This window comes from Manihot esculenta, chromosome 8 (genome assembly GCF_001659605.2).
Source record: "Manihot esculenta cultivar AM560-2 chromosome 8, M.esculenta_v8, whole genome shotgun sequence".
In the NCBI taxonomy this organism is placed as follows: Eukaryota; Viridiplantae; Streptophyta; class Magnoliopsida; order Malpighiales; family Euphorbiaceae; genus Manihot; species Manihot esculenta.
Window position 1 is genome coordinate 18,443,216 of NC_035168.2, and position 12,118 is coordinate 18,455,333.

Sequence of the window (12,118 nt, forward strand, 5' to 3'; positions counted from 1 at the left end):
AAAGACCAGGGTTGCCCATTCTACGCCCCTGGCACAGTTGGACATGTTATGTGATGTTTAAGAGGAAGTCCTGAAGAGCTCCATCGAGGGCCGGGCATTTATTGGATATGTAGAGGGCTATTGGTGACAATACCATCTTAAGGTGATTTACTTGTGTTGTGATGCATTTCATGATGGCATATCCTTATAAATTGTTTTATTGTTCTGCTCACTAGGCTTTAGTAGCTCACCCCTTTTCCCTAACCCCCAGGTTTGCAGGTTCAGGATAGACAGGGAAGTCGTCAAGGTTGAAGGTTGTTTTAAGTGTAATAGATTAGTAGTGGACATGAAATATAAAATGGTATGATGTAATGTAATGTAAAGAATGTTTCATGGTTTAGTATTGTGCTTGGCCCTAATGTATGGTAAATCCTCTTTGTACATGATCTTATGTTAATGTTTTAATGATGAGTTATGTTGAACTAGGCTTGACATATGATATGTTACCCCGCTAGAGCATTTGATGAGGGCTCTAGTGTGGGGTTTTATGTTTTCAGTTATGGTGCATGCACAGGTCAAGCTTGGTGAATGTAAAGTTTAAAGTTTCTATGAAATGTTGATCATGTATGGAATTTTATCAGATGTACAAGATGTATTGTAGGCTTGCTACGGGTCCCGGTGACCTTATATCGATCTGGATCCTAGCGCCGGTAGCGGTCCAGTTTTCGGGTCGTTACAGAGAACGTGATGTAGTTAGCGCCTATGACAACCACTTAAATGCTCAAGTCAGTAAAATGAAGAAAAGGGTGAATGTAAGGAATTATTTAGAACTCAAAAGTAGTTGTATAAGAATATGTACTTTGGTCTCTGCAATCATTAGCTTTTATACTGTAAGAGGATGGAGTTAATTATCGCATCTTCTGAAAATTCGGTTGGCATTAGCTAATTTGATAAGGAATCCCGTGATTATAGGTATAATGACAATCTGCTGGATTGCATTCTCTGACTGTAACTTGTCATGAAGTTTTGCCCCATAGTTGAGAGAGGGCAAGACTTGGCGAAAAACTGAGACCTGAAGCGTTCGGATATTTTTTTTCTTCAATGGGAATAAATATTATCTAATCAGACTCTTGCTACGTGGTCGTATCTTTTATTGCCAGCACATGACCTACTTTGGACGATTACCATAATATATCACCTATTCATTTTTCTTTTTTTCTAGTATTTATTTTTAATTTTTATATTTTTTCTTTGCAGTACTTTTTAAATTTAAACTAAAATAATTTATATTTAAAAAATATTTCAGTATAATATTTTTTTTTTAAAAAAATACTTTTAAAGAATGAGTTGTTTTTTATTATTTAATTATAATTTAAAAAGTAAAATTTAATAAATTTATATATAATGATAGTTAATAAAATTATCAATTTTTTTTTGAAATAGAAAATGATCAAAATTTAAAAGATGACTTTTTCTATTAGAATTTATTAGTATAATTAATGGATAAATTAATGAAATAATTAATTAATAAATTTTTTAAAAATTATAAATATTTTAATAAATTTTTCTAAACAAAGAAACTCATTTTATAATATAAAGATTAAATAATAAATTTATTTAATTTATTTAATATATATAGTATATATTTAGGCTTTATAATTTATTTAATGAAAAATCTATAAAATGTATAAATATGGAATAATTTATTATTATTATTTTTAAAAAATTATGATAATTTAAATATTTGCTGTACTAGTAATTTATTTAATTTGAATAAGCGTTAACATGTTAAGAATTTTAATTAAACTATTATTTAATCATAATAATAAATTTAATTGTCAAATATACCTTTTTATTATCATCGTATGTTAATAAATATTATTAATAAAAATTAAATATTGTTCAAAAGACAGGAATAATTATTAAAATAATATTTTTTGAAAAAATTATTTATTAAAGTAGTGTGAAATTATAATTTACAAAATTAATATTTATTCCAGAAAAAGACACCGAAAACAATAATTCAATTAGCGTTTTCACTAATATTGCTCTATTCTATGCTATTTTAAAATAAAAAATAAAAAAATTAATGCTATAAAAATGCAAATTCATGTTTTCAATGGCAAAATAAAATAAAATATCTTATCAATACTTTAAAAGAAAATGTTAATGAAACCACCATTTTCTTAAGCACTTTTCAATTGTTTTGATTGAAAATTATCATTAGGTTTTTATATTTTATTAAAATTAATTAGATAGTATTTATTTATTTAACTCTCAACTAAAACAGTTTATATTTTATAAATTAAACTTTTTAATCATTTTATTAAAATAAATTTAATAAGTTTATTTAAGCCTTCATATTAATAATTTTAAGTTTATGTAATTTTAACTATTTATATTATTTAGTTAATTTAATTTTAATTATTTATATTATTTAACAATTTTAGTAAGTCCAATAAATTTAAATTATTAAATATATATAATTATGTAAAATTATTTCATCATTCTTTCAAATAGAATGTTAGTGAAATTGTTTTCAATTTTACTATTTATCTTATTTTTAATCACAATTTCTAGGAGTATAAATCAAACTTATTCAACTATTTATTATAATTTTAGTTTGAAAACCGTAATCATACTTAAAAAATTAATTTTATGTAATTATATATGATGTTCTGATATTTAAATAATAAAATTTACAGTGCCATTGTAAGTTTAGATGGAGAAAAAGGTGTTCATTTCTTTTTATACTTTTCTTTTTATCCGTTAGTGACGTATAACGGCCTCTCTGCTACAGTGTCACATGTCTCTGTTAAGCAGATCCGTACGTACGGAAGCATTAGAGTTCCTCTTCACGTCAGACGGCCATTTAATTTCTCTCGGCGCGCATGCGGACAAAATTACGAAGTGATTGGACCTGCTATCTTTACCACGTTACCTCGCCGGACTGAATTTCTCATTACTGGATTGGACTCGTGGATAACTCGACCTGCCCTGCGTGTTTGAGTTGAAACTTAAGATGTTAGGCCGGCCTACTGAAATCGACTTCTAGAATCTTGGGTCTAGCCTCTCTTAGGATAAATGAGATTCACTGGTCATTAATATATATTTAAGAATTTAAATCTAATAGATTTATTAAAATTAATAAATAATATAAATATTTAAAATTATGTGAACTAAATAATATTTGTAATTAAATTTCAAGAATTTAAAAGTATAAACATAAAAGCTAACATAAGTTTATTAACTTTATTTTTATATAATGATTAAGGAGTTAGGTTTTATAAAATTTGGAATATTTTAGTTGAAGTTTAAATAAATAAGAACTATTTAATTAATTTTAGTGAAATAAAAGAATTTAATGATAATTTTCTAAAAAATACTTAAGAAAACGCCAATTTTATTAGTATTTTCTTTTAAAATATTGATACTTTATATTTAATTTTTATTTCGATGAATGAATGGAAATAAAAAATACAACTTAAAATTGTCAATAAAAAAAATTGTTATTCTCTAATTTATTAAAACAAGTAAAATTTTCCAAGGAAAATATACAAAATAATTTCTTAAATAAAAGTATTTAATTAAATTGAATTAATGATTTTCACGTGGTAACTTAATGTCGTCGTAAAATTATCAACTACTTTATAATAAGATAAGTGTTTAAATATATATTCACACAGAGAAAGAGTACTGAAAAATGGCACAATTGTAATTTTATACTCATATAAATAGAATTTATTTCTAGAAGTATGGTTTCTTTTTTTTTTTTAGTTAAGAGATCGCAAGTTTAAATTTTAAATATAAAATATATTTTTTAAAAAAACTTTAAAATATAACATATTTTTAAAATTTAAAAAATAATATTTCACTTTTTAATAAATTTACTTAAAAATAGTGCTTTATTTTTCAATAAATGTATTTAGAGTAAATTTATATTAATCGAATTAATAAATTTTAATAGCGGAATGATTTATGTTAAAAGAAAAAAAAACAAAAAGAAAGAAGCCGGAATAGCTCACATGTGCAAAGCAATTCAAGGATGCATCGCTTAATCTTCAAATATGACTACTAATATTGAATAAGGCAAAACTGCACTACACCTACGGCTGATCACTATTTGATTCAAATTGAAAAAATTAATCGAATTGAATTAATTTTAAAATTTAATTTAATTTTTTATTAAATTTAGTTCGATTTAATTTTTAATTTCAAAAATTTTGATTATTTCGGTTCTGTTCAGTTTTGATAAAAAAAATTGAAAAAAGCAAACCAAACCGATTAGTGATAATAATATGTTATTTTTAATAATATAGAAAAATTAAATTATATTAAAATTAAACTATTTTAATTAAATTTTAAAAAACTAAAAATAAAGTGTAAAAAATAAAAAATTTATTAAAAACGAAATTGATCAAATCGAACCAATCGAACTGAATCAGACCGGTTCGATTTGATTCGATTTCTAATCAAAATCAATTCAGTTCGATTTTTATAAATACTAAAATTTTGATTTTTAATTTATTCGATTCGATTCGATTTTAAATCGAATCGACCGAGTGCTACTACACCAATATCGGCGGCTTAATAATTGTATATTATTATAATTAATTCTTTGATTAAATATATAACATACACATATTTTTAAACTCACATTAAATGCACGTTCTATTTATTAGTATATAATAAATATAAAATATATTTATTTTTAAACATAACATTTAAAGTAAGGGACTAATGTATTAAAAAACAGCAATTATAGAGTTTTTTTTTTTTTTTCAAATAGAAAATATTAAAAAAATAAAAAATTATATCATTTAATTTTAAAAATACAAAAATTAAGTATAAAATTTTTTGAAGTCCACTGACATATTATAATTTATTTTAAATTTATTATCCAAATTCAAGTTTAAAGAGCCTTTCTTTATCTAATTTTTTCTTTTTTAATCTTTTTTTTATTTAATTAAGATAAAAATGTAATGTTATATTTTTATTTAGTAAAATTTAATAAAAAATATTAATTTATAAATATAAAAATTATTAGTAATTACTATATTTAAGGACTACTCTATAAAAATATATGAATTAATTTTAATTAAAAATATAAAATTTAAATTAAAAAATTATTTTATTAATAAAAATATTTTAATAAACTAAATTCAAATATACATGAACTAAAATATAATTTTTACTAAATATTAAAAAATAAATTATAATTTTACTAATAATATTTAACGATTAAAAATAAATGTGTCACTTTACTAATAACATAAAAAATAGATTTTTTTATTATAAGTTAAAATATAAAGTTTTATTTAAAAATTGTGTTAAATTATAAAATAACTATTTATAATTATTTCTATTTAAATTAATGAATAAAATCCTTAATTGATTGAAATAATTTATTTTGTAATAAAAAAATTTTAAATTTTTATTTCGAAAAAAACTAATTAAAAAAATTAAATTTTTATACTTTAAATAAAAATTGATAAAAAAAATAATTCAATTGAATTTTTTGCAAAATTGTTGGTATGTGTTTATATTAAAAAAACACATAATGATTGATTAAATTGATTTATTGATATTTTGAGTTTCCGAGCATATACCTTTTTATGCCCCCTTAATAACAAACTGCTATGAATAACTCTGAGATTGATCAGTGTTTGAATCTCCTCTAATAACTTATTTTGAAATAAATCACAATTAAGAAAATAATTTAAATAAATTATTAAATAATTATGCAAAAAATTTAATTTATTTTGAAACCATGTCTTTAAAAAAGTGGGAATTCAATTATTTTATTTTAAATATTAAATTTGATAAAGAAATCAAATTGTCTTATTTCAAATAAGGAAAATGTGAGCAAACTAATATTGTTTGTTCAAGTAGTTTCATATTCTTCCATCGATTTCAATTTTATTCCAATAAAAGTTTCTCATTGTAGGTTTTACGGATTAAAAAAAAATAAAAAAATAAATTATACTTTGATTTATGAGTTTTATTATAATTAACGAATCAATCCTTATATTTTTAAAATTAAACACTTATATCTTTATATAATCATTTCGTTCAAATTAGAACTTACTCTATTCATTTTTACCTTTAAAAGTATAAAAATGTCTTTATTACTCTTTTTAAATGAATAAATTATACTTGAATTTTTAAATTTTAACATAATTAATGAATCGATCCTTGTATTTTTAAAAACGTATATTTAAATCTCTTTATAATCGGTCCGTCCTCATGTATTATAATTTAAATATTTTGATTCTTTATTTTTTATTTGAAAGCACATTTAAATCTTTATTAACTTTTATCTATAATATCTTATTTAACTAATTTTAAACACTTTTCGTTCTTCAATTTTCATTCATTAAAATAGTAAAATAGTTAAATACTTATAACGGTAAAACTTTCAGAAAATACTTACAATTTTAAATTTTTTAAGTAGTGCCAAGTAATTTTTAAGTAGGTTGTAAATTTTTATAAAGGGTATTTTAGGAAGAAATTGTACATTCAAAAGAAATTTAGCTATTTATTAATTTTGAACTAATATTTACAATGCATAGAAAAACTGTAATTTTAGACCAATTGAATATAGAGATATTTAAAAATTTAATTTTAAAAATATAAGAATTGAATTATCAATTACGATAAAACTTAAGGAATAAAGTGTAATTTACACAATATAAAATTATCACCTATATTAAAAAGGATTTAAGCGTCCTTGAGAGTTTTAAGTATTTGAAATATTTATTCTCCTTTTGACCGATTGATTAACAAATTATGAATGAAAATATCAAAATGATTATATAGAGATTTTAGTGTTTAATTTTAAAAATATAAAGACCGATCTATTTAAAATTCAAAGCCTAAACTATAATTTATCCAAAATAAAATTACATTTTTCTCCACTTTCCTATTATTTCTCTTTCTTTATATTATTTATTTATTTATTTATATAGTACTTTAATTAAGATATAAATTAGATTAATATTATTAAAAATATTAATAAAAATTTATTTCAAATATTAAGAACTATAATTAAAAATAAGAAAATCTAATATAATATTTTATTAATTTAATTATAAAAATAAGAGAGAAATATAATAAAGAAGGAAATGATAATTTTATTCTTTTAATTTGATAAACTGCTACTGCAAGGAACATTATTTTGACGAGACAAATTTAAAATTAAGGGATTTTTTGGTAATAATACAAGCTTGAAGAAAGACGAACATAAAACTACTTTTAAGGATGAATTATATAATTTATCCAAAAATTGTTATTATTTTAATGTGTGATTCTCTATTTCAGCTTTCAACTAATCATGAAATTTAATGCAATTAGGATACATTTGAAACTTGTAACAAATACAAAGATATCATAGTTTAAATGATATAATGTATATTTAGAATTTGTTTAGCATTACGATGTAGAGAAAAACAATAATTAAAAAAGATATATGTTTTACACATTTATTGAAAATATTAAAAATAATTTAAAATTAAATAATACAAAGATTATTTTATGTTCAAATTGACTAATAAAATTGATAAATCGGGTCTGTGACATACTTTAAAAAGAGAATATGGTAAGACATCAATCAGGCAATTACATACTTCTAAACTGAAAAAATAAATATTGACCCTAGGAAAAAAATATACATTAGAAAAGGCATATGCGAATGGTTACAAGACAAACAAATGACGAGGAAGCCTGAAGAAATATAAAAAGAAAATTTTGGGAAAAAAAATTGACAATCATAAATTAAAATTGAACCAAACAGTAATTTCTCTTCTCTTACTCCCAAATATTAACTGTAGTATAGATTTAACATAGATTTTGATCACTTTTGTTTTTGTCGTCGTCGTCATCATCCTTGAATTATAGAGATAACATAATAAGCAATCCATGTAGAAAATGTACTATTATTAAAGCACACGTGGGGTGATAGAACACTATATGTAGGCATCTTTTAAAAGAGGGATTACAGCCCAAAATCTCACTTCTTTATGCATTTGAAATCACCGCCTCAGGCTCTCCACTATGTAGTCCGCATAGAGAGTCCTTTAAAAACAACAGAAGAAAATATCAGTACAAACAGTAAATAGCAAAAGGAAAAAAGAACTAAAAAAAAGGCAAATGTAAAAGAGAATTAAATATTTTGATGATCTCTCATTCATATCCAGTGGACAAGTCAAGCTTGGGGACTTGACTATGGGTGGCCAAAAACATACGACATGCCTTTAAATTTATATATGTATAAAAAAAAACCTTGACAAAATGCACTAATTACCAACTACTATGATGAATGTATTATACTCATTCCCCTTGGCAAACAAAAAAATCGCAGACATACCAAATTCATATTGCGCCTGTTACCATCATGCTTTGTCATTTTTTGCGAATCTTAAGGTTGATAGTTTTTTTTCATTGTGCAGTTCATGGAAAATATCCAGTTCAAAAATAGGTGCTCCTTTGGCATGGAATAAATGTTTTGGCTTATCTGACCATGGAATAATTGCAGATTATGAAAAGAGGTCGATCACTTACATGGAATGCTGAACTGCTTCGTAGGCATCAGTGGCTGGAAGGAAGTCATTAACCGCAACTTCTTTGTTTTCATTTTTCTTGTCTGAACATGTTATTAAGGAAAAAAAAATGGGTATATTTTACTTTCAGTGCATGCCTAAACTTTGTAGTGAACAGATTCCTTGCTAAATAAAACAAATATTTCATAGGATACAATCTTCAAAGAAGCGACGGATCTCAGCCAAGCGATGTGGTGGGAGTTCCTTGATATCATTGTAGTGGCGGTACTCAGGATCATCAGCACAAACAGCAATTATCTTATCATCTTTCTCACCCTAGTTGGTCAATATGGAAATATACTTGAAAATAAGAGCAACTTCAATAACTCAGAATGAACGAAGGAAGACAATTTTAACAACACAATATTTTCTGACTTCTTCAGAAGGGGATATGTACCTGATCAATCATTGGCATAACTCCAATAGCTTTAGCCCTAAGAAAGCATCCTGGAAGCACTGGTTCCTGTATATATATATTTATTTAATTTTCCGAATAAGGGTCAACATTAGCACAGGGTAAACATGCAAAGTGCACAAATAAAAAAATGATTATCAAACAAAATACCTGCATGATAATCAAGACATCCAGGGGATCATTGTCCTCACATAGAGTACGAGGGATGAAGCCATAGTTGTGAGGGTACACAACTGAAGAGTAAAGAACACGATCAACCTGACAAATAAGAAAAGTTTAGCAGCCTGTAGTAAACAAAATGGGATAGCTCGAAGAATAGCATTCACAATTACCTTAATGAGTCCAGTTTTTTTGTCAAGTTCATATTTCACCTTGCTCCCTTTTCCTATTTCAATCACCTGCATCAATCATGCATATTTTACCAAAGCCCTTGTCAAGTGGGATTCCAATTGGATTGCAAATTTTATTTATTAGCTGGTCAAATTTTACATTTATTCTATATTACAAAGGCAAAAGTAATCATTGTCCTCACATGCATATAATCTCATGTCGAGAATCAAAGTAAAAATGAGCAGAGACAATTACTTTCATGTCAATCATACAATTGGAAAAGGAAATGAAAGGGAAGAAGGAATAGACATCTTTGCCATCATACTTCATTGTATTCAACTATTCATAAGGTCCTTTAGCACCCAATTTACATGGCATACGGAGATCGAACAAATAAGATAATCAGTGGAGACAACGGAGTAGGTAATTGTCATGGAAAGGACCAGTTTAAACTTCTGTTGACAAGGGTAAATTGAGATTCCATAATTTTGCAACATGAGTATTCCCACTCATAAAGCTACCTTAAATTAAAAGAAGTAACAAAAGGCAAAACAATATTATCTAATCCCAGCATTCATTACTCCAAATACAAGTAGCAGATTGTGGCTAGGATTCACTATACTTACACAGTTGAATATCTTTGGAGCTCCAGGTCCTGCATTGAAATTGCAATATACAATCACTAATCAATAAAATAAGGAAGGATCGCATATCAAATCTATATCGTGTACCATGAAATAGCCTACCAATCTCTAGATCATGCCAGGGGTGTGCAGCAACAGATCTCCTGGTCATTGATGAAAGTATCCTCTCATTAAGAGGTGGATGTGAGGACTGTTGAGAGACATGAGTCTTGTTTGTGGTCTCAATAGGTGGAGCCATATCGGTAACCTGAAAAGACAAGAAACAGTAATCAGTATGCTATCACATTGAGTATAAACCAACAACTATCAAATACAGATGATTTTATAATCTAGTTTTATCAAACAGCGTATCATATCCCAAGTATTGATACTTTGTATTGTATGCAAAGAATCTTCAAAGAAAGCTTCTTAAACTTAAGGCAAAGCTTTGAAGAAAGAACACATGAAACACATAAAAACTAAACATATCAAGTAGAAACAAATGAAGGATAATAATGTCTATGCTTCATGTTTTCGGTTTGCCATGTATGGGGAAAAAAATCAATCGAACTCAACAATTGGCAGGGTCGAAAAGTTTATGTTTTGGAGATTTTGAAACCTCCAAAAATTTTACTCTCCCTAAAAATCTCGCTTTTAAACAAGGCACTCGTGTAACCATAGTGTACGTCCAAAACTTCGGCGCAAATATAACAAATTTCCCACCATCACTAAAGCTCTAGTTATCTTTCGCTTTCACATATTTTTTTTTTTAATACAAAAGAAATTTAAATAAGATGTTTGGTAACAAAGGAGGAGGAATTGATTCCTGAGAGGCCCTTTTGGCAGATCAAACAAGAATAACATATTTTACATGACAACTTATCATATCATTTGCCAATCTCACGCGAGTTCCTTCCAATCCATGTTTTGCAATGCTTAACAGTGCAGCCAGCAAATATTATTGATGTAGCCACTTGGCAAATTAGAAGTATGACACGCGAGTGACAGAAAAAAGGAACGACATAATTTTCAGTCATGCAAGTCTAAATTTTTATGAGTTGGTCATGTGCTTCAAACGCGAAACTTGCTTTCAGTTCTCAAAATCAACTTATGCATCTCCAAGAGGATAAGCAAACTACTATCAGATTTGTTTAAAATTTTCCACAACTAAGTAAATTTCTTTCTCGTACAGAACAATTGGGGAAAATAAAAAATAAAATTCCTCGTCATATGATAAAATCTAACAAACAAACAGAAACATACAATACAACGTCAAATGCGCAACAAATGAAAAGGAAAGAAGTTTTCCACAGTCCTCAAACAAACAGAAACGCTCAACGCAGCCTTATATTAATTCCCCGAATATTTGGTAATCAAGCAGGCAAACATCAATCAAGTTCTAATAGAAAATTTCAAGAAAAACAATCACACAAATAAATACATCATCCAAACAGCATCTGAATCGAAGACTTCTCCCAAAAAAGAAATTCCACTGCAAATATGAGCACGGATCTAGCAAAAGATGAAGCTAAGTTCATTACCAAAAAACAAAAAAGAGCGTGGGAGATTCGATTTACACAGAGAAGTAAGAAAATACCATAGAAATGAAGATCTGATTATTGCAGGAGGAGATTCAGAAACTCACCTCTAACATTCACAGCTCCTAATCTCAAAACCAAATGCCTCACAAACACGCAGATCTCAAAAAGACGAGAGAGATAAATAGAGAATAATAGAGAAGTAATGGCGAAGTTAATGAAGACTATAGGAGGCAGAGCAAGGACAGAGAGGGGAAGCAAAGAGCTGTACGCATTCCCGCTTTCTTTCTGCTTCGGCATTTAAAGGGAAAAACCATCGGCACGAGAAAAGCAAAAGAAGTAAAAGGAAAGGGCAAAATGGGAAATTCGTACACTTCCAGTTCTAAACGCAGTGAAATTCCAACGTATATTCTTTTGGAACGAATAATTCATGGTTGACAGCTGTTTACTATTGTATACGTGTTGTCTAGTCATTGGGTTAATTTGGCAAAAGACTCCTGGGCCACCTATGGACGGAGACGGAACTCCAAACGGTCGTGCGTTGCACTTTGGTCTACCGCGGTATCGTGGAATTGACGATGAAAAAGTCTTCATAAACATTTCGGTGTGGGGGAATATAAAATGGCCAAATGCATA

General features: G+C 26.5%; 1 protein-coding gene across 2 annotated transcripts; it reads right to left on the minus strand.

The window, feature by feature from the left end:
- Positions 1-7,758: 7,758 nt before the first annotated feature.
- On the minus strand, positions 7,759-11,795 carry LOC110607445 (soluble inorganic pyrophosphatase 4). 2 transcript variants are annotated; one of them, XM_043959279.1, is made up of 9 exons: positions 11,542-11,795; positions 10,068-10,212; positions 9,948-9,976; positions 9,324-9,389; positions 9,142-9,249; positions 8,974-9,039; positions 8,732-8,852; positions 8,539-8,620; positions 7,759-8,052 (listed from the first exon to the last, which is right to left on the minus strand). In XM_043959279.1, the coding sequence occupies exons 1-9, from the start codon at positions 11,542-11,544 to the stop codon at positions 8,010-8,012; spliced, it is 663 nt and encodes a 220-aa protein (XP_043815214.1). In that variant the 5' UTR covers positions 11,545-11,795; the 3' UTR covers positions 7,759-8,009. The 2 variants fall into 2 exon arrangements, with proteins under 2 accessions (XP_043815214.1, XP_021602248.1); XM_021746556.2 differs by having other exon boundaries at positions 11,590-11,793.
- Between the last annotated feature and the right edge of the window lie 323 nt (positions 11,796-12,118).

What these genes read in the sequence shown, in the direction of transcription:
- LOC110607445 (XM_021746556.2), bottom strand. An exon ending in ATGTCTTGATTATCATGCAG is followed by an intron (nt 9,040 to 9,141) that starts GTATTTTGTTTG and finishes ATATATATACAG; the next exon opens with GAACCAGTGCTTCCAGGATG. An exon ending in TTATGCCAATGATTGATCAG is followed by an intron (nt 8,853 to 8,973) that starts GTACATATCCCC and finishes TTGACCAACTAG; the next exon opens with GGTGAGAAAGATGATAAGAT.